The sequence below is a fragment of the Propithecus coquereli genome, unplaced genomic scaffold, assembly GCF_000956105.1.
Source record: "Propithecus coquereli isolate 6110/MARCELLA unplaced genomic scaffold, Pcoq_1.0 Scaffold1, whole genome shotgun sequence".
NCBI classification, from domain to species: Eukaryota; Metazoa; Chordata; class Mammalia; order Primates; family Indriidae; genus Propithecus; species Propithecus coquereli.
Window position 1 is genome coordinate 883,522 of NW_012133857.1, and position 23,500 is coordinate 907,021.

General features: G+C 43.7%; 1 protein-coding gene across 1 annotated transcript in view; it reads right to left on the reverse strand.

Moving 5' to 3' along the window:
* Positions 1-23,500, reverse strand: part of TRANK1 (tetratricopeptide repeat and ankyrin repeat containing 1) — a 69,689-nt gene that overhangs the window by 8,362 nt on the left and 37,827 nt on the right. The window contains exons 12-19 of the mRNA XM_012642987.1: positions 20,196-23,072; positions 17,292-17,491; positions 16,862-16,999; positions 12,582-12,728; positions 11,530-11,686; positions 8,313-8,401; positions 4,182-4,285; positions 3,939-4,071 (exon numbers count right to left, since the gene is read on the reverse strand). Coding sequence (XP_012498441.1) covers positions 3,939-4,071; positions 4,182-4,285; positions 8,313-8,401; positions 11,530-11,686; positions 12,582-12,728; positions 16,862-16,999; positions 17,292-17,491; positions 20,196-23,072 — 3,845 coding nt within the window. The remainder of the gene's footprint in view (positions 1-3,938; positions 4,072-4,181; positions 4,286-8,312; positions 8,402-11,529; positions 11,687-12,581; positions 12,729-16,861; positions 17,000-17,291; positions 17,492-20,195; positions 23,073-23,500) is intronic.

Sequence of the window (23,500 nt, forward strand, 5' to 3'; positions counted from 1 at the left end):
ACCATGGTGCTGTGTATGGCATCCACGAGCAGCAGCAGCCTGGACATTTATCATTAGAGAAATTGAAAAGTCTATGCAGTGGACACCCATTCTGGAAAATACAGCAGTCAGAAACGTGGCCACACCGTAACACCATAGCGGGAGGTGGAAAAAGTGAAAAAGAGAACAAGATGCCATTTAGATAAGCTTAAAGTATATATGTATAGAAGATACCACTATTTACTCTTCAACAATGCAATTTGAGGACATCTATTAAATGTATTAGAATGGCTGCCAATGAAAAGAGAATGGAAATGGAGACTGGCTGTGAAGAAGATGACGAACAAAATAAAACACAACGAGTGGGCCTTGTACCCACCAATGGTGGGTTTGCTGTGAACAGAAGAGTATATTCAACTGTCTTCCTCTCACACTTCCCATCCAGCCCATCAGCTGATTCTGTCTGCTTAGCTTCCCCAACATTGCCCAGATGCGCCCACATCCCACCACCTCCACCACTTTCATGGCGGATCACGCCCCATAATCTCAGCCTAAGCCACTGCTAGACTCTCCTAACTGGCCTTTCTGCTTTCCATTCTTACTGCCCTATGGGCCTCTCCACAGAGCATCCCAATAATGAACTTCATGTCACTCCTCCAGTCAAAACCTTCCACTGGCTCCCCATCACACCTGAACAAAACCCACTCCTCACCACAGCTGACAAGGCCCTACTGACCTGTCCCTGCCACCCACTCTTGCTCCTTTGACCATTTCCTCCTCACTTTGCTCTGGCCAGACTGTCTTCCTTGCTGTCCTTCAAACTCACCAAAATGCTCTCACCTTGGGGCTTTTGCCTGTGAGGTTCTTGGCCTGTGATGCCTTCCAGCAGCTGTTCTCATAATTTCTGATCAAAAGTCAGCTCTTTGACACATCCACTCGCTCCCCCAGTCTAAAATAGCAACCCCAACACATTCTTCTTACCAAGCTCTAGTATTCTTTTTAACCCTCAGCATCCCTGACATCTGAGACACTATTTACTGATCCATGTATCTCTCTCCCACACTAGAAAGGCAAGCTCTCCAAAGCCAGAGGCCTCCACTTTGTTGTCTGCTGGTCATCCAGTATCCACGGTGCCTGGCATGCAGCAGGCGGTCTACCTATTTGTTGAATATTTAGTTTCGTAACTCTACTTGCTGCACCTGAGGTCCAAAGACAAAACAAAACTGAAATGAAACAAAACAAAATATATGCGCCAGGTCCTCTAAAAAATCTTAGCTGGGTGACATTTAACGAGACAAACTACATGAAACGCTAAAATAAAAAGCAAGATTTCTTCTATGTCCAGAGATCACATAGATAAAGGAGCTCCTAAACCAATCTCAGCCATGTCGATAAAACCCCATAACCAGTACATCTAACCACCCCATCTCTTTTCCTCTCCTTGATAATGCTGATTACTCAGAATAAAAATCCCTGTGCATGAATGAAGGCCCCAGTAGGTGCCAAGTGTGTGCCCAATTGGAGGGAGAGAAGAAAGGGCTGGCTCTAAGCAGCAACTCCCCACTCTGGCCCACTCTGCTCTGGGAGGAGGCCACACCTGCCATCCAGAGCCAGGGCCTTGAGTGGCTTCCAGGAAAACCAATGCTGCTCTCTGGAGAGAGACAGGAAGCAGGTGAGGCACAGGATTCCTGGCGGGGAAATCTTACACTCCCATGGCACCTGCACAAACATTTCTTCCAGGGATAGAACACATTTGGGGACTGGGAATAGGGAGGTGATTTGGCCTGAGTATTTAGGAGAAGGGTGCTGCCAAGCTGATCAATTTGAATCTTGCCAATCAATTTGGGTGAGATGACCACAAGAAGTCTGTCACTGGCTGAGAGGGTTGAATACCCTTTCCAGGGAGGGGCCTGAGCAAAGACAGGGACCAGACTCTTCCCTTCATGGGGTTTAGAGCTAAGAGGTACTGATGAGAGAAGGTAGGAGAAGTGTCTAGAGACTAAGCCTGTGGAAGTAGAAGGAAAGGGGGAAAGCTGGGCCTACAGGAGCAGGATGGCCTCCACAACCTGAAGGTGCTGAAGTCCTGGAGAAGGGAGCAAGGGCTGTACTTATGGTCTCTTGGTCTCCCCCCACCCACACTTTCAGAGGCAGAGCTTGGCAGTCTAGGGGGGGTAGAGTGGGAGATAAGAAAGGGGTCTCTGGCTCAGTCATGGCAGGCACCAGTAGCCAAAAAAGAAAATGATAGGCATAGGCCTATCCCCTATAGTCACTGCTTAGGGTCCAGGGTGGTGGCACTGAAGGCTGGAAGGAAGGCGCTAGGGAACTTGGAGAGGTTAGAAACTATTCTACTTCCTGGAATCCAGGACACAAACTCCCACCCATACTGAAATGTATTCTCCCCAGTATCCTTATTCCATCCCATCTCCCACATCCTAACAATCACATCCCATAATAAACATGGAGCAGGGCAGGCAACATCAGGAGGGCCTTACCTTCTTTGACACTGACTTGGAGTCACACTTCAAAGTTCCTAATAGACCCCACTCCCACCCCTCATAATGCCCAGGGAGAAACCCGCCTTCTTACTGGAGGATGAAAAAACTCGATATGGGGAAAATGCCACAGGCCACAGCCGCTTAAGTACAGCCTCGTCAACCACCTGTGGTGAAGGACCAGACTGTTTTAAATTTCCAATCCATCATAATGATACATTAAAACTGAATCTAGGAGGAGGAGACGGGTATTTGCATACACAAAGAGTACAATGCGCACCACCCGAAGGATGGACATATTTGAAACTCGGACTTGGGGGGGGGGGGCCAAGGGCAACATACGTAACCTAAACATCTGTACCCTCATAATATGCTGAAATAAAAAAAAAAAAACTGAATCTATAAGAAAATGATCACCACTTTGATGTCATGGCAATGTCAAATGGCTATAAAATTTCTAACTGCTTACTTTCATCTTCTGTGTTTATCTTGTGGCAGACAAGTAACAGTGTGTGGCCTGCTGCTGGCCTGCTGACCACTCTGTGAGTAGCTATGCCCCAGACTAGCAGCTCTGTCCCACAGAGCTTCCTTCGATGATGGAAATGTTCTATAACGATGAGCACTTGTGATGTGGCTAGTGAGACTGAAGATGTGAATTTTTAATTTTATTACATTTTAATTAATTTAAAATTTAAATAGCCACATGTGGTTGCTGAATTGGACAGTGTACATCTAGAGTAAGTCCTGGGAAGATAAAAAAAACCTCCAAGCAAATGCCAGGCCACTCACCCAAGCCGACTCCAGACTTTGAACATAGAGAGAAGGCAGACATATTCTAAAACCCATCTGTCCTTTAGAAACATTTGGCTTCTATGGTTAAAACATTAAATGCCATGTGAGTTGTATTTAACTCGGGCTGGTTTTGAACCCAGGGCCTCATGAAGCATAAGAAGACTCAATTCTTCAAAACAAATTAATAAGTTTGTCATGAGTCACATATAACTCAATTGGCAGGCAGTGTAAAAATTTGATTCCAGCGCCGCAGGAGTTTCATGTAACTCACACACAGAAAACAACAAAAAATAACAAATGTTTCATTAAATTAGAATGGATTGTTTTGTTTTCGAAGTTTTTATTCTATTTTCGTAATAAAACACCATGGCCCCAGGGAAAAAAATTTTTTTTTCTAGTGTGGCAGTCAATGTGTTAATATCAGGCTTCCAACATTAACACAGACATGGACATACACATATACATACACACACACACCACACACACAGTCTTCAGAGCCTTTTAAAAGTTTGAGCAAGTACAGAAAGAAGGACTACCCTAAACAGTGCCAGCCTCTCCCTCCTTGGAAAACTAGAGACCCTTCCTGTTGCAAGTAGAGGTTGAGGGGCCCACCCCTCCATCTGATCAAATGAAGCCCAGTTCTCCCAGGAGCAACTGCCAGCTTGGGGGCCATACCTTTCCTAGCTTCTCGCATAGCTGGGCAGAGAGCTGGAACTCCTTGGCGTAGCTCAGACACTTAAGGGACAGCTTTGGCTCACTGCACTCCAAATATGTCTTAGCCAGTTCCAAATACTCCAACTGCTTTTCCCTGGGAGAAGGGAAACAAAATAGTATGTCCATGGAATGTTGACATAACACCAATATATTTAACCTGCTGCTCTCATTAGAGCAAACCTGAAATGATCCCAAGACTCTTACTTGGGGCTGACTTTTTTGGATTTCATGTTCAGGGCAGTGTTGTGGGCCAGGGCCAACTTCTCCTTCTCAAAAGCACCTCCTTTTTGGTAACACTTGGCAGCAACCTGGAATAGGCAAAAGGTTTTGATTTCCAGCAAGGTCATGGAGGTGACATACAAAACAGGAGTTAAAGCATGCATTACATTTTTGTACTGACAAAACATTGAGTCTCGCCTCAGCCCAATCTGAGAGAGAGGACCAGGAAGGTGCAGGTATGCTAAAGAAAGCCTCAGAGGATAAAGTTCAACAGTATTACCAGCCAACACTTCACATTCAATGGTTCCTTTCAGAAGTATCCAAGGAAAAGGTAGAGAATACATATTTTTATAGGCCACCATAGTAACACCTTTGTTTAATCTTCCAATAGCCACAAGCAAGAAGTATCATCCTTTTATTGTACATAGTAGCAGTCTCAGGTCAGAGCCATGGAGCAATTGGCCCAAAGTCACCCCGTGGCTTTTCTGGGCTTTGACACAGTTATTAAGTACAATGGCTACCTTGCAGTGCTGGTGGAGGTAGAAATGAGGATAGAGATGGTATCACAACACATCCAGATCCTTGGCGCATGCAGATCGGTGTTACCAGACCTTCTGACTACAAGGTGGGCAGACAAGTGTCACAGGGGAGTCAGCCTGCACCCTAATTCTTGCCAGCAGAAAGCTGCTTTTCTAAAACAGGAATGCTGAAACCATTTCTCAAAGCACAGGCTACAGGGCAGAAAGTTCGCATTTTGCCTAGCATGCAGACATTAGGTCTAAGTGTGGGCAAAGGAGGGACTATGTGGCACTTGCTGATAAAGTGGATAGGATGGCCTCTCTCCCCCTCATGTTCTTTGCTCTGCCCTCCCCAGTCCCATGGGCTTCCTTTCATTCCTGTGACCTGTGCCACACTCCTTCCCACCACAGGGCCTTTGCACACACTGTTCCTTCTAATGGAAATGCTCTTCCATCCTTTCTCTGCCTGGTTAACTTAATTCATTCTACAGGCCTCAGATCAAGGCTCCCTTCCTCAAAGAAGGCTTTCCTGGCCTTTCGGAAAGTTGTTCTGGGAGCAGCTGGTCTCTCATCTGTGACACCTGCCACAGCTGGAACTGTGTACTGGTCTATGTGCCTGTTTTGCTCACCATCAGAGTCCTGAAATCTAAACATAATGCTGGCCCACAGCTCAAGAGATATTTGTTGAATGAATGAATCTTGTATGGTGGTTCTGAAACATTCATTGACATGCAGCCAAAAACTCGATAAACCACCTGAGTCCTGAAGTCCTTTAGCGGGGTCAAAATAAAGTCAGGCGAGGAGAGGCTTTTTATAACATTCTCATCTGTGCTGGCTCCCCTAAAAAGATTTTAGATTCAAACATTCAAAAAGTATTTTTAAAGGGATAAATAATTGGAAATCCCTGGGCAACACATATGGGTAGCACCAATAAAATTCTGAAGGGAACACAGGGTAAGATTTTTTATAGCTTTCTACTTTCATACCCATACCTGCTGCCCATATCATCCCTCCCGTCCCTCCCTATCACCCACCCCCTGCCCCATCGAAAAAAATTCTTGGTTTTACAACAACAGCCAAATGTTCAGTATTTCTTTCTAATTATAACAAGGAGGATGGGCAGTGAATAGTTTTGTGGTTCAGTCAACTTCTGTAGCTAAATACTACATATTTATGAAAATACTTTCCAGACAAATCCAAACCTGTAACAATGCAAATTCTGTTTTCTCACCCTGTATGACAGACTGCAAGGGTGGTCACAGTCCTTCACTTCTCCCTGTATCTGTCTACACCCCTTTACAGTGTAACTTTGCCGCTTCTCCCCTCAACAGTGCAGCCTATTTCCTCTCCCTTCCAATCTAGGCTGTGACTTTCTTTGGCCAATAGAATTCAGCAGAAGTGACACTGGGCCAGTTCCAAGGCCAGGCCTCAAGGGCCCTTGTGTGTGTCTGCTCCCTCTCTTTGAACCCTGCTCAGGCATCATGTGAACGAGCTCAGACTAGCCTGCTAGAGGATGAAGGACACATGATCCAGGAACCCCAGTCATCCCTACCACCCAAGCCAACTCCCAGAAGCAGACCTGCCTAGATGACTGGCAGCTGAATGCAGACACAAGTTGCCCAGCTGGGACCAGAAGAACTACTCTGCTGAACTCAGCACTGCCAACACACAGAACTGTGAGCTACATAAGTGACTTTTTTTTTTTTTTGAGACAGAGTCTCACTCTTTTGCCTGGACTAGAGTGAGTGCCGTGGCGTCAGCCTAGCTCACAGCAACCTCAAACTCCTGGGCTCAAGCGATCCACCTGCCTCGGCCTCCCAGAGTGCTAGGATTACAGGCGTGAGCCACCACACCAGGCCTAAATGACTTGTTTTAAGCCACTAAGTTTTAAGGCTGTTAGGCAGCAATAAGTAGCTGATAAATCCCAAATGTGAATTATTTGCCCTAGACTTAAACCATTTTCCCTGAAATAGCAGACAAACTCCTCTGGGAATTGGGCTAAAAAAGTTTTGGGAATTTCGTGTTCCAACATGTCAGATATCAGACACCTCATACTGTGGCTTCTGGTAAGTCTTGACTTGTGACTTCATTGTCCTCATCAATTCCAGTACCTTCATTTGGGCCCAACTCCATGAAACTCCAGTGAGAAGAAGGATTATTAGAGCAGTAGGACAAGGCTTCCAGAGAAATAACTGCCTCAAAACATCTGTTCAGAAGCAGTTAAGAGAAATTGAAGACACTTTCCCCATAACACTTGAAGAGCTAGAGCTTCTTAACTCAAACACTGAGGTGTAAGAAAGAAAGAAAGTGATCTGTCCAAAACCCCAATCCAGTTGCTCTTTCAAGGAAGTATCACCTGCAGGTTCAGGAATGGGGCCCTCCAAGTGCCTGGGGTAGTCAAATCTCAGGGAAATGTGCATTTTTGTGTGGTCGTGCCTGTGGTGTCAGACACTGTTGGTTAGTTCCTCACAGCACTCCCCCTTCCCTCTCTTGCTTGGTGGCACAACCTGCATCCCATAATGGGCTGGAATTGCCAGATAGGATTGCTCTCCCAGACTCCCTCACAGCCAGGAGAGGGCATGTGACCTAGTACTGACTAATGAGATGTAAGAGGAAGACCACTGGGAACTTCATGATAAAAAAGAGATCCATGAGAAGAAAGTGCCTGCCCTTCATTCCTGCTTGGGACGCTACTGAGGGGATGGGGTGCTTGGAGCTGCTGCAGCAGCCATTATGCAACCATGAAGGGGAACTTCTCTGACAAGTTGCAGATGACACAAGGAAGAGATGGAATGAGACTGGGCCCAGATTGACTTTGTTGAGCTGCACAACCAAGCCTAAGACGAGACTTCCTGTTATTATAATAGATTAAAACAAAACAAAAAACACTCTTTTAGTTGGGTGTCTGCAACTTGCAGGTGAAATCATCATTACCACTACTTCATGGGTTACACATATGCCATTGTGCCCCATCTGAGACCTTGTGATGCATACGGATGCCGACTGTGGGGAAAGCAATGGGCTCTTTAATCTAGTTTGGACATTTTAAGAGGTCTGCTACAGAGGTAACATTTCCTGGAAGAAGACTGCTCACGCTCTCGAAGATGGCTTGTAGCTGGAAATTGGTCAATGCAGTCTAGTGATAAAGCTTAACCTATGGCTCACCAGACTCATATTGGCAGTACAATCTATGTCTGATCAACTTGAAAAAACAAACCAGAGACCAATCTGATACTGTTTTAAAATGCAATGTGATGACAGCAAAAGCTTTTAATCATGGAATACAGGAGGGAAAGAAAATAAATAGAAGGATTCCATGGCGAGACAAAGGCCATGGGTCTCCATTTACCCATTGAGCACATGCTGGCACTTGGTCAAAACAAAGGGTTGTCATTCCTGCATTGACTGGGGAAGGAGCAGGAGAGGGAGCTCTCCTCAGCTTGAGGTGACCTTATGTTTCAGAAGAAATAGCACAAGCACCATCCTGTGCTCATCCTGTGCTAGACAAATGCAACAGTGGGAAACCTGCCTGTGAGGCCTGACAAGGCCTCCAGTGACAAGGACCCCTCACCCCCTGGCTCATAATCCAATCTCATACCTTCCAGCACTGGTGCTTGGCGTAGTATTCTCCTTGTGCAATCCACTCCTCAGGAGTTGAGGTCTTAACAAACATGCTATCATCAAAGTCTAAAATGAAAAAGAAAAGTAAGTTATATTCTCTGGGCAATCGTTCACTTAAATCTATTGTCATGGGCTCAGTTGTGTTCCCCCCAAAATTCATTTATTAAAGTCCTCACTCCCAGCACACCTCAGAATATGACTGTATGTTAAGATAGGGCCTTTAAAGAGGTGACTAAGTTAAAATGAGGCCATTGGGGTGGGCCCTAATCCATATGACTGATTAGAAGAGGAAATTAGGACACACAGAGACACCAGGGGCAAGTGAGCACAGAGGAAAGATGTGTGAGGATACAGAGAGAAGGTGGCTGTCCACAAGCCAAGGAGAGAGGCCTCGGAAGAAATCAGCCCTGCCAATACATTGATCTTAGACTTGCAGCCTCCAAAACTATGAGAAAATAAAGCACTGTTATTTAAGCCATCTAGTCTGTGGTACTTTGTTATGGCAGCCAGACCAGACTAATACTTGTGTTGCCTTTCTAGTATCTGCTTAAGATATATTTTAGCTTACCAAACCACATTGGTGAGGGTATTGGAAGGAGGAGGTGGAGGGGAGAAAGGATGTAGTTTGATTTTTGAATTTTGGTCTTCTCTCCTTTTCTATGGCTATGAATCCAGAAGACAGATAGCAATTAATAATTCCTCCTTGAAAATCCAAAGCCAAGTAGCTCTTAGCAACCTCCCATCAGGGCTTTAGCAAGAAACAAGGTGACAGGATTTTACAGTATGTCCAAATGTACAGACTGTGTCCTCATTACAGTAAATAAGTAATGTGACACATTCCTGTTGGTGGACACAAATCATTATAAGGATCTGCTATCTGTCCCTTCTGTTATCCTCACTAGCCTGCTCTGCTGGTGACTGGATCAGCCCTCCCACCTGCAACCCCCAGAGCATCACCAACAATGGGTGACAATCCCTGCAGGTTCCGAACCATAGATTCACAAAGTGCATAAAAGAGAGTGAATACCAGAGCTGAAGGGATCAGAGATACCCAGGCCAATGCATATCAACTGGGAGGTTGGGAAAAACATGCTAAATTTGTTTAAAAGGTACAAAAAACACACATTAAGTCTCATAGCCTGATCCCTCTCCTCTCCCTCCACTAGGGCCCTGTAGCACTGTGCAGTGATGACTTCAAAGCATCTTGTTCTGACTCCACACGTGCTATTAGTGTTCTGGTGACATTTTATTCCCACAGCAAACCCCTATATTATCTCGGAACAGGGTTAGTGACTCTACAGGTGCCATGTTGATGAAACCTAAATTTCATAGTCACTACACTCATCCCAAGTTCCCTTGCATGACGGATGGGAACAGAGGCTCTGCAACACTTTACCATGTGCGACTTATATTAAGACTGTACTTTTTCTTACATTCTTAATGCTATCAAAACATAAAATTAACTGTAATCCTTTTTTATTTTAAATTTTTAATTTTAAAAAATTATCTATCTTGATGATCTCTTATAGTGGGTGCCAGAACATATTTTGAGAATAAAAGGAAAGATGAGCTGTAGGAAAGATTGAGAACAACCATGCTACTGTTTTCCTTTTAGCTGATGAAGTAAAGGCCCAGGGAGAGAAAGTGGCACCTAAACAAGGTCATGTAACTACACAGGAGAGTTTTTATGAGATGCTACGTTTCTTAACTCCAAGCCTTCAACTTTTCCCATCACACCACAATAGCCAGGTCCTAGGAAGAGAAATCTAATCCTGGTCCCCAACCGAGCCATCAGCGATAACCAGAAATAGCCTCCACAAAACCAGCTGAGAAATGCTCAGGAAACCAGCAATCCTCTCTACAGTAGCCAAGCCCTGCTCCTTGCCCTACCCTTAGAGAAGTTAACTATGACCGTGAGGAGTCAACTCAATAACTCATCCTCAAGAAAGACAAGTTTTCTCCTTTTGAAGGGCTAATTATTTCTCTTCTCAGTTATATCAGAAGACCTTCACTCCATTTTTTAATTAGCTAAGAATTGTAAATTTTGAAAATAATACATATGATGCTTTTTAAACCCTGCAAACAGCTCAGCAGGATATAAAGCTGAAAGGTAAAAGGTGTCCATATCTACTCCACAACCTCACAGCCACCAGTCCTAGCACCAGAAGTAACCACTATAAACCACTCTGCATCAGAAATAATAGGTATATATATTTATTTACATGCGTGCTGTCCCTCCAAACTCCTTCTATTTAAACCCTTGTTCCCATAATCAGGAACTGAATACAGATAAGTCTTCTGATAAATCCCTTACTATCCCAACTCTCAGTTCTTGTTTTGTGAAACTCAGGAACCAAACAGATTCAGACAATCTGTTATCCTTCACTGTCTAACTCTCACAAACCTAGTTCTTGATATACAAACTCAGGAACTGAATTGGGTTTGATAGTTAAAGACTTCAGTAGGTGTTTGTATACACATACATACACATGCATAAACATTCTATTCTAACATATATTGATATACATAAAAGCTTTTATATTTGCATTATATAAAGTTACTTACAAATTGGATCACTCTATACATACTGCTTTAAATTTTGACCTTTTTTCATCTAATACACCTTGAACTTCTTTCCATGTCAGTAAATGGAAATCTGCCCTATTCTTTTTATTGGCTGCACAGTAGTCCACCAAAAGAACTGCATTTAGACTTTCCCCCATCGGTAGATACTTAGGTTGTTTTAGTTTCTTGTAATTACAAACAAGGCTGTAATGAGCATACCTATACATGTATCTTTGAGATGTTGAACATAAATATCTCAGATTTCTATAAGTGAAAGTGCTGGGTCAAAAGGTATGTGAAATCTTAATTTTGATAGATATTGTCAATTAGCTTTCCAAAATCTCCTAGCAATATGTATTCTCCCAACAGGGCCTATTACCTCTAACCCCATCCATGACCCTCACTTTTAAAGGACAAATAAAATGTCTTCCCTGAAGGAGTTAACCCTCCCAAGCCTACTACCACCATATTTTCCCACGCACCTTAACAACTGAATAACAACTCTCATCTCTCAGAAGACTGTGGAAAGAAAGTGCTTTTAAAAAACGATACTCTTTATACTTGACCTTAAGAATGGTTGAGATAAACATGCTTCCTCCAACACTGAGAATATTTCAATGAGATCTTACCTTTATTTTCATCTGTCTTCACAACTTGGACAAAATCTCTTCTAATGAAATATTTGAATGCGGGAGCCCGTTTCTCCCGGTTTTCATCAAAGATCCAGAGGTTGACCCGAGCCCGTGTGATGGCAGTGTATAGCTGCTTCAACTCTCCATTGAGGAGCTAAAGATAGTATCGGGACAAAGATGATGAGCCTTTTGTCTATAGCTGCAACGTGACACACATCAATGGGCTTACTCTGATTTTGGCAAAATACAAAAACCAAATTTTGGAGAAGCACAGCACAGCTGAGAGTAGGGCACCAGGAGCTCACTGTGACTGCAGCATAGGTGAGCAAGGCTCTAGGGAGGCTATGAGAAACTCCAGCCCCTTCCCACATCGTCTGTACAAAATGACCCTTGAATCTGCCATAATTTTTCTTTTGGTTTTTCTGTCTTTGCTATAATTTTGAAATAATTATAGATTCACCAGAAGTTACAAAGCTAGCACAGACAAGTCCCCTTCACTCAGGTTATCTCAATGGTTCTATCTTACACAATTACTGAGACTTATTTTTAAAAGTTAAACCAGTCATAAACTTTTTTTTTTTTTTTTTGAGACGGTCTTATTCCATCTCCCGGCCTAGAGTACAGTGGCATCATCATAGCTCACTGCCACCTCAAACTCCTGAGCTCAAGCGATCCTCCTGCCTCAGCCTCCCGAGTAGCTGAGACTACAGGTGCACACCACCATGCCCGGCCATACACTTCTATTGTAACTATCATTAGCACTAAATTACTCAAGACCTACCCCATGGATTGCATCAGAATTTCTGAATAGAGCTGAGTTGGTTCCAGAGGTGACTGGAAGGTACAACCCTCCCCGCTCCACTTTCAGACGGCACCCGCCCATCAAGCCCAGCTCTCTGCAGACCCCTGCCCCTCCCTTACTCATTTCCCACTCCGTCGTTGATGTACAGGAAAACCAGGCAAGTGCATTTTTTATCTCATCTTCTCATCTAAACCTTGTTTACTGGTTCCATGTCAAATAAGCACATTAATAAATGGCAGAAACTCACCTTGTACATTTCTGGATTCACCATGAGAGAACGACCCTGAGAGGAGCTCTGCTTCTCCAGGGGCACTTCAACCAATGGCCAGTTTTCCTCTCTGGAGTCAGATGATGAAGGTGTAAATGAGGAAATGATCTTCCATTCCTTGTAAGCCTGAACAACAATAAATGAAAGACCAACAGAATATGCCTTTGAACTGTACACACAGCCTCCGCAAGCTCCACAAAGAATTGTGCCCCACCTGGGAACCAGGCTTTCAACCCCAGCTGTGAGGAAGGTCCATCTTGTGGCCTTTGAATGGATGGGAAGGGGCTCAGGTTGCACAGGCAGGGATCAGGGAAGCTCCTGTGAAAATTTCCCAGACACAGAGCCAAGACAGCTAAGAAGCCAGGCACATATGCCCACTTCTAGGATGAATGCTAAGATCCCAGAAATTTATTCTCATTGAAAGAATTTCAACAAGCAGAATGGACAGAGGAATCCTCACCCCTTCTCATAACATGGTTAAGAGATGCCACTTAGGATCAGCGGTTAAGACGTATATAGCAGAATTTTCTAACCAAATTATTCAGCCAAGGATGAAGAAAATTCACGTGCTATGGGGTACACTGTGCAAGGTAGACTCTGAGTTCAGACATAACAAATCCATATCTCAGTTTTCCCACTTATTAACTATGTGACCTTGTACACATTGTTTATTATCTTGCTCTGTAAAATGGGGATAATACTACCCAACTTTGCTGGGAAAATAAAAAGAGATAATCAATGTTAAATGTCTAGTATAATGATAAATAGTTGATATTGTTCCCACTTTTTCCTTTACCCAAACCCTAGAATCAAAGTGACTGTGTAGACCAAGGGTTGCTAATTTTTTTCACTAAAGGATCAGATAATAAATATTTTTGGCATTGCAGATCACACAGTCTTTCTTGCAACTACTCAACTTTGCCATTGTAGTGTTAAAGCAGCCACAGTCCATAAATAGATAAGTATGCCACGTTTCAATAAAACTTTATTTGGGAATGCTAAATTGAATTTCAAATAATTTCATGTGCCATAAAATATTATTCTCCTTTGGGTTTCTTCCCAACCATTTAAAAATGTAAAAACTATTCTTAGCCCACAAGCCATACAAAAACAGGCAGTTTTTAAAAATTCCTAAGAAATTTCAAATTTCATACTTGCCTATGTCTTGTGAGAGCAAGCTAGTTAATTCTCCTAACTTTTACTTGTCTTTTTATAAAGCGGTAATACAATTCATTACCTGCTTTAAGTTACTCCATAACTTGAACTATGTAAATTGGGTTAAATTCCTTAAATATTATCTATTAAATAGGAATGGTTATGCTACTCATCAATTATGAAATTAATTGCTATGTTCTGAAAAAAGATGTTAATCGTGAAATCATTTAAGTAGTGGAAGGTTTAAAAAAAAATCTTTAGGACATATTTATGACTATCCTGTTTGTGAAGCTAAATAGACAACAAAATTGTTCGCCAAGTTAAGTAGGCAGAAGACACAAGTACTTGACATTTGAGAGGATCCTCCTGGCAGGCAGCATGAGGTGCAGACTGGCTGACCTTGAAAAAGCTAGGGAAGCACACTGTATTTTAAAACTGCTTGAAGAAAAGCAAAAGCTGTTCAGATGGCACATGACTGACCTGTTTCCATGAATCAAGCACATGTTATTTTCAAGATGATGCCCTTTAGGAGGGAACACATGTATTTGTAGCAAAGATACAGGCCTGCAGCACTTGTGGGCAATAAAAGCAACAGCATTTAAAAGCCTTCCAGCTTCTTCTCTTGGGATCAACAATCACGAAGGAAAAGGCTGAGATTTTACTAGCAAGCCTACCTTTGACGGGCCTGTGCTCTAAGTCAGACAACCCATAAAGGTTGTGGTTTTCAAAGTCGCTCCAGTCCCATTCACACATGAAGTGAAAGAAAGGAATTCCACTGGGGCAGAGTATAAATGGCAGTCACCTTTCCATGTCCCCACAGGAGGACAGTTTGAGGATGGCTATAAGAATGACTGTCTCTCCCCCAAAGATGAGGCAACATCCTATAAGAGAAGGGTTTAGTGTAGCCATTCCAACTCAAAAGATGGCTCTGGTGACCAAGTGGTTGAACAGGTAACAATAAATCCTCCAGAGAGAAGAATCGCAAACCAGGTCAACAAGGACCCCCAACCCCACTCTCCCACACATAAGCCCAGGAAACAGCTGCTTCAAAGAGAGTGCTTGCCTGTACTATAAACAAGAGATGGGAAAAGAGGCCAGGGAATGAGAGAGAAGCTACCCACAGTTCCCCATGGTCAAACAGCAATTACTGTTCAGCAGCCTTCAACCAGTCACTGCAAAATAGCCCCAGATGAGCAGCCAGACCATGGAGGCTGGGGATATATGTGATCTGTCTTTCCTCTCCTTCTATTAAAGCATTTCTTCTCATTTGCTGACTGACTGTTTTTGGTCTGCAGGTTGTAAATAATAAAACAAAGGTGTACTTTGTGCCAGGGAACACATGATCACATTGATGCTGGAAAGTACCACATCAAAAGTCTTTTTATTGTACATGGGATGAAGTGGATGTTAATAAAAAATTCAGTTTGGGTTTGTTTTAATTTTGTGCAACTCACTGAGCCATTGGTGGGAGCACAGGGTTAAGATATTCAAGCTTTTGCCATTTCCAGGATCAAGGTAAGACAGAATAACTGGATTTTTCTTTAACAAACAGAGCCAACCACAAGTTACAGATCCTTAAGTGTAGAGCTCCTTGAGCATCTTACTGGCACAAGCATGTAACTGGCACTTAATAAGGGACAGGAATAACAAAGTATTACCCTTTCCTCTTTTAGGAGAGCCTCAGTCCAACTGTGACTGATGGAATTTATTATTAGAAAAAAAAGCTAGTCCTTAGAAATTAAAAATGGTCCCAGGGTTAATGAGTATGCATCTGATTTTATTAGCAAAATTTAACAGAAAAGGAATGTACATAAGAAATGGCAATAATATGCTCATTGTGGAAGGTTCTAGAAGCCAATTCACATGCAAGGCTTTAAAAGGATGGGAGGACAATGGAAACTGAAAGCATCTAAGTTTATCTCCAGGCTCTGCCACCTACATTATGACTATAAGCAATTTACTTAACCTCAATGACCTTCTGCTTTATCTACAGAATGAGAGTAATAAAAATACATATAACCTCAGAGGGTTAGTGAAGTGAGACAATACATTCAAAAAGTACTTTACAAACCGTAAAGCACTCATAGCAATATTAGTCATAGGTTTTATTAAGGCAAATATGACAGTAAAAAATGACCAAAAAAAAAAGTAAGGACTATATTTAAAGGCTCGGTTCTGGGGCAGATTTTAAGGTGTCAAAGCCAACAGTGCTCCTGACCTTGGTATAAAACAGCCCCTTTAAGCATGCACCACGTGCATTGGAAATCTGCAACAGGGACCAGGACACAGCCAACTAAGTCCCCAAAGAAGATCTCACAGCACAGTCAGCAGCCAGCCTGGGTCCCACCAAAAGACAGTGGTACAAAGAAACCAGTGGCTAGAAAACCCATGACAATGGCCTTGAGTTGTTAGATCTATCCATAATGAACGAAGCTTGGGGAGAAAACCCATCACAAGGACTCAGGAGCCGAGTGAAAGCAATGCGCCAACGCAGAAGTCACTGGGGGTCAATCTGGGGACACTTTCCCTGCCATGATCTGTGTGGGCTGCAAGCAGTGGTAGTGAAGCCATGCCAGAAGGGGGCCCCCATGTAAGGCAGCTGTTCTGGTCCCCCAGATTACCTGATCCAGAGGGGTGGGAACCAAGCTTCATTTGGCTTCCTGGAGTTGTCTCTGTCTATGTACTGACCTTGCCCAGTTCTATCCTCATAGGGTGGACATTGCTAACCTTGCCTTCACTTGTAAGGCTCTCCTTAGAGCTTGATCCAACTTGAGCATTCCTGGGAGCCAAGGATAACAGTGGCTAATGAAAACTAGATACTAGCACTTGGGTACTAGGAATTCCGTAAAGACGAATACAAGAAAGCCAGGGAAGGGCAGGGCACAGGGAGAACCAGTCCACGACACATGGTGAAACAACCAACAGCCACTGTCAAAACCCACAGCTAAATATACAAAACCCCACACTAAATGGATGATGTTCCAAAAATACAAGCCAGCACCTGTGACAAACTCTCTTATCCTCAGCTCCAAATTCTTTTGCCCAGAGTGGAAGTTCAGATCACGTATACATCCTCTGTGTGAAAAGATCTCAGTATAACATACCTCAGAATCAGTAAAAAAGTTGTAAAGGAGGACATCGTCAAATTCTAAGCCTTTTGCTTCATAAACTGTTAGCACAAGTGCTAACCCTAGCTCTTCTGGAATATTCTCTTTTGCCGTTTCATTGGCTACAAGGATTACCTGAAGAAAAACAAAACAAAAGAACATCAAATTCCACAAACAAAACTCTGGTAAAGTTCAGTCTGTTCCTACAGGAGGCAGGTAATGTCTTTAAAGAGAAATGGTCACCATGAACGTGGTCAGCCAGACCAGTGGAAATAATAAAACAATTATTCCCTCACCCATCTCTGGAACTCACCTATTCTCCAGCAAGAGCTACTGAATTCTACCTTGTGGAATAAGGCTACTCTCAAACCTTTTTTCAATTGCAAACTGCCTTTGATTTCAAAATATACAATCCCAAGAAGTTTACCTGGTGGGCTCCAAATTCAATGGGCTGGGTTTTCCTTTTATTCCCTCGTAGCAAAATTGCCAAGTCGCTTACACTACAAGACTCTAGGACAGTTGGTTTGGGACCATCAAAGAGGCCAGAATCCCTCGGAAGGCGATCAAAAGATTCTGGGAAATAGAACTGAAGTAAGTCTACTACTCCAGATGCCAGATTGAGGATTCCTGGGATAAAACAGAAAACACATGTCAGATATTGTATAACATGGCTGAGTTTTTTGGTTATTTTGGGGGTGAGGGATGGTTTTGTTTCTTTCCTGAGAAGCAGATTTGGGGGATGTATGACAGGATGTATGATTGCAAGACTATTTCCAGTTCCCACTGGATTATCACTGCAGCCCCAAGCCATACTACTATGGGTGCAGTGGATGAAGGCAGAGATGTGTTGCTATGCTCAGAGGGTTTTGTGGGATCTCATTCCCAACCTATATTCACATCAGAGAAAATTACCTCACAAAGAAGAGTCAAGGCAGAAATGTAATCTAAACAATTAGAGCTCATATAAGGGGCTATTATACCCTATGGTAAGAAAACAAGAATTACCCTGTCCGCTTCTCATTGGTGCTTGCAGCACAGGAAGCAACACTGCCATGGTAACAACAGTGTTAGCTGGGGACAGCAACCAAGGCCTCTGTCACCCCTTTTCTATCAGGTTTATACCCAGTTGAGAGAGGACTACACTAAGAAAAATTGTCAGAGTAGGAGATAAGATTTTCCAAAGAGCTTTTCTCCCGGGGTCCCATGCCTTCTCTAAGCCCTACAGTGACATTGATAGTGACATTCACTGAATGCCTACCATAAAATAGGTACCTTCATAAAAATCATCCTGTTTAATCCCCCAAAAACAAATCCTCACAACAACTCAGTGAGACAAATGAGACAATCGCACTTTTACAAATGGATTCCGAGGTCTGATAAGTTAATGAACACCTCCAGGTGATGGAATTTGAAGCTGAATATAGATCTTCCTGGATCTCTCCACTATTCTTAGAGGCCATGTGCCCTTTGCCTAATGTCCAATAAAATACAATGGTCTAGGTAGAACACCATGAAATGGGCCTGTGTGTCCCCATTGCTATTATCAAACAGTAAAGATAAATTTTACTATCCAATACTATTATTAAAAGTATACAATATACAGCAATCATGAGCACAAGTAGAAACTGCTGAATCTAAGCAAATTAACTGGTACTGTGGTCCCCTCTCCAGCAAGAGTTAGCAAGGGCCAAAGATCCAGCTACATTAATGGAAGAATCAGAAAAGGGCATGAAAGTGTTCACTGCAGTGGAAAAACTGGAATCCACTTAAATGTTCTTCTAGGGGACTAGATAAGTCATTTTTGATAAAACCACAACAGTTCAACCATAGAAAGGAATGAAGTGCTAATACATGCTGTAACATGGATAAACCTTAAAAACATTATGCTAAGTGCAAGAAACCAGACGCAAAGGCCACATAGTGTATGATTCCATTCACATGATATGTCCACAATAGCAAAATCCATAGAAACAGAAAGATGAGTCATTGCCATAGAGTGGGAAGAGGGGGGCAATGAATAGGGATTACTATGGTTATGGGGTTTTTTGAGCATGGTGAAAATGTTCTGGAATTAGATAATGGTGATGGTTGCACAACCTTGTGAATATACTAAAAACTACTAAATTGTGCATTTCAAATGGGTGAATTTTTTGCTGTGTGAGTCTCAATGTATGGATTAGAGTTCCACATTATCAACATGTTTATGAACTCTCAAAAACATGAGGCAAAAATCCACAGTTGCAGAAGGATATGTCAGGCATGATCCCATTAAATAAAGTTTCTAAATATGTAAAATAATACTCCATATTGTTCATGGATACTTGTAGGACATAGGAGGTGAATTTATTAGTATCTATAAACTATAATGGAAATATTCTGGCATTGGTACCATGTTATTTAAACCCTCTGTGCCTCAATTTCCTCCTTTGTAAAATGGGACTAATGCCTACCCTGTAGGGTTGGTGAGAAGATTAAGCACAGGTGCTATATGTAAACTGCTTAGCATCATGCCTGGCACAGAGAAGGGGCATAACTGAGATATAAATTAAAAGACCTGAGTGTGTGTTAGCTCCCACTATCTCCCAACCCCCTTTGTTTTATTTATCCTTGGGAGAAAAGCTGCTTTAAAAATTAATGACTTGTGGCCGGGCGCGGTGGCTCACGTCTGTAATCCTAGCACTCTGGGAGGCCGAGGCGGGTTGATTGTTTGAACTCAGGAGTTCGAGACCACCCTGAGCAAGAGCGAGACTCCATCTCTACTAAAATTAGAAAGAAATTAATTGGACAACTAAAAATATATAGAAAAAATTAGCCGGGCATGGTGGCGCATGCCTGACTCGGGAGGCTGAGGCAGGAGGATCGCTTGAGCCCAGGAGTTTGAGGTTGCTGTGAGCTAGGATGACGCCACAGCACTCTAGCCCAGGCAACACGGTGAGACTTTGTCTCAAAAAAAAAAAAAAAAAAAAATTAATGACTTGTAACTGGTATATTATTTTACATAGAATAAGCAGGTATTTCCAAAGTTTTTAAACAAAAGTTCTCAAGCAGTTTAAATGTTCCCTTGAAATGTTTTCATTTCATGGCAAGCTCCTTAAGATATAATTACTTAAAGCTCCATTTCTACCCAACCATAGATTGAATTATCAACTTAGGAATGAGTGGCAGCAAAATCATAAGATAGCTTGTTGATGAGTATGTTTACTAACAAACTCCAAAATACTACCCTTACCTCAGCTATAAAAGCCTAACAAAAATTAACATACAGTTTCAAAAGTAGCCCAAGGTCTGTGCCAAAGCACCATCAGTAGGCAAGCCCAAGGCCTGGACCTACCTGAGTGGGACCTGTAATTCTGGTACAGCTGGTGGATCTTCTTCGGCTTCCGGACAGCACACTGCTTGTCTATGGTGTTTCTGCTAGCGTAGTGGAACAGAGAGCGCAGATCACTGAAGCGGAAGGCCACACCCTTCATGATGCTCTGGGCCGTGTCCCCGGTGAGGAACATGGCATTGGGGTCATTGATGCATTTCATCAGCAGTGCTAGCTCAGCTTGAGTAAAGTCCTGAATCTCATCACCGTAGAGCTCATGGATGGACCATGGGAGTACCCTGAGCTTGGACAGCCTCCGGGATAGGTTGTACAGAACATCTTCTTCATCAAAATACCCTTTCTGGGATCTGATTTGCTGATATACACAAAAAAGGCTGTAGATTTTGCTCCGGTCTTCCTTGAAATTGGGGGACCGTTTCCTCCCTAATTTCTTATATGCTTCTTCAGTGAGTCTCCCATGGGGACAGCTGAGGGCCTCAAAAGAACCCTTCAAAAAAGATTTTATTTCTTTCCAAATCAGTGCAGGGTTATAGGAGGTCTTCCCTTTGACCATTTTGGGCCATATTTCATTGGTGAACACCTCAAACGTCACATACACCCGGGGGTCGCTGTCACCTGCGCGCATTTCTGCAGCTTTATCCTCCTCACTGTAGTCCCCATCCACCTCAGCCTCCTCCTCGTCCTCTTGCCAATTGGGAATGGGCAACTCTTCCTGCATGGACCATCCTACAATGGTTCTTTTCAAGCTTCCATCTTCGTTTCTCAGGAAAAATGGTTTTGGCAGAGAAGCATCAAGCAGGAGGAGCAACTGTTTAGAAGTGACAAACAGAGGAAAGTTCTCGTCCCTCAGGTCCTGGAGTTTGTGAATGTTGGGTTCCAGTGGTCTGTAGTGACTAGTAGCCTTGGTAGACTTGGAAAGCTCAATGAAATTCCTTTGTACCTCCTGGCACAGGACATGGTTCTTGGTCACGAAGATCTGATGTAAGTGCTCCAGCTGGTGGGGATGTCCTGGTGTACATACTTCTGCTGCTTGGCTGACCCCCACTGGCTCCACACCAGCTCCCCTTGCACAGGCTTTGCTCTCTTGCTCCTCATCTATGCTGTCTACTGTTTTCACTTTGATGGAAACTTCTTCTTCCTCATCCTCTTCCTCCTCCTCCCCACCTGGACCCTCTTTTCCAGGTTCCACTTCCAACCTTCTCTTTGGCAAGATCTGTTTGTCCAGTAACGGGCTGCCTGCCTGCTCAGCCTTTTCCCAGTAAACATGGAATTTCTTCCACAACCTGTACAAGCAGCAGGTTGTCTTCCCAGTGCCACTCCGCCCAATGAGGATAATGGGCTCCAGTGGCCTGGGGTTGAGGTCAATCACTGCGTACTCCAGCTCGCCCACCCGGAAGGGGTACTCCACCGTCGCTGTCATGTCATTGAGGATGTTGAAGGCCATGTTGGTGCTGAAGCTGTGGAACTTCATGATGTTATACTCTGTCTCCACTGCACTGGCTGGGGGAAAGTACTCGGGATCAGCATGCTCTCTGCTCTTCTCTGCCTCTGTGTCCTCCACATAGCAGCGGGGTATACGCTTTTGGATTTTCATGTTAGCTGACACCTGGCCTTTATTGATACCTTTCAGCTTCTTCCTCAGGACACAGGACAAGCCCCGGTTGTAGGCACTGCAAATGGCCCTGATGGAATCTGCCAGTTTGCAGTGATCTAAGACAATGTCCCAAATCCGGATGATTTCTGTGTAGACTCGCCCCGACTTCTCCACAGAGTATGTGTTCCACTCTGTAGCAACGATCTTCTCTGGGTTCTCACTGCATCGAGGGGAGAAGTCAATAGCGAGCTCCCACAGCATCCGGGCTCCTTTGTCCAGCTTAGCTTCAAAGAGCTGGATGCTTCCTTTCAGGTGCTTCAATCGCTTCTGCAGGCCCTGGGTCCACTCACCATTCCCTAGCTGCTGAATGGCAAGGATAATTTTCTTCTTTATGACCTTGGTCATGACCTTACTGGACAGCTTCTTCAGCATTTCTGAAGTGCACTCAACCTCCCAGGTCATGTTATCAAAGTCCTGGAGGCAAGCCTCGATCTCCTGCATGCTCCAGTCACCCTGATCATCACTGCCCTCCCTCTGTCTGTTACCAGCAGGAACAAGCTGTAAGGCCCCAAGGCCAGCCTGAGTATGTCCTTCCCCTGCCTCAGGGATAGCAGGATTGTTCCCAGTACAGTCAGAGCCCCTGACACCCAGGGTTTTCTGGAGCTCATCTTTCTTTTCTTCCATGCCAGCTCCTGCCTCCTGTGGCTCAGAGCACTGGGGACAGTCCTCTGGGACAGATGTATCCACTTCAACCTTCTGAATCAAAACCGTGATGTCCTGCACAAGGCGATCTCTCAGACAGCATGGCTCCTTCCTGGTCACCTGGGCATCTGGGAGAGTCTCCCAGCTGTCAGGGACTGCACCTCCTTCAGATGGTGCAGTGGTGTTGCATGGCAGTGATTTGAATGAACCCTGGGACTTAAGCTGAGACATATTACCAGGGGTAGCAGACCTTGGGAGTTTCCCCAGGTGAGCAGCAGAGTCCTGTCGGCCTCTCCGCTTGTTCTCCAACAGAGCTTTGTTCCAAGCCAAGAGCAAAGAGTCGGTCTTCTTAACCCGGTGCCGTGCATCTTTGCCCTCTTTGTTCTTCAGGTTGAAGTTGATGTCAAACTTTACCAGCAGGTCTATCAGCTTCTTTGTGCGTTTCAGCATGCCTTTCTGAAAGAGGATGTGCATCAGCGTGTTCCCATTGCTATCCTGGATGTTGGGGTTAAGGTAGTAAAATTCGGTGGGATTGAACCAGAACAGATCCAACAGGTGACTAAGAAAGCTAAAACCGATGTCAGCTGAAAGACACAAACAAAACGCTGTGAGTGCTGAGCCACTCTTCTTGGGGGAGAACAGACCCTGGGTTTGAAAGACATGCTAGCCTGCAGCACCTGAGAACTCTGGACTCCCCAAAATATCTGATACCCATTAAATAACATGATGGTTCTTGACCAAGGGCACTTTGCTCCCCAGGGGACATTTGGCAATGTCTGAAAACATTTCTGTTTATCATAACCAGGGTGGTGCCACTGACAGCTAGTACGCAGAGACCAGGCATACTGCTAAATATCCTACAATGCACACGATAGCCCCTTACAACAAAGAATTACCCAGCCCAAATGTTAACAGTACCTCCTAAAATAGCCTTGTAATATTCTGGCAAGATCCTTTATGTCAGGATTCTTGAAAATGGTGTAAATGGAAAGTATTTGTCAGGTACCAAAGG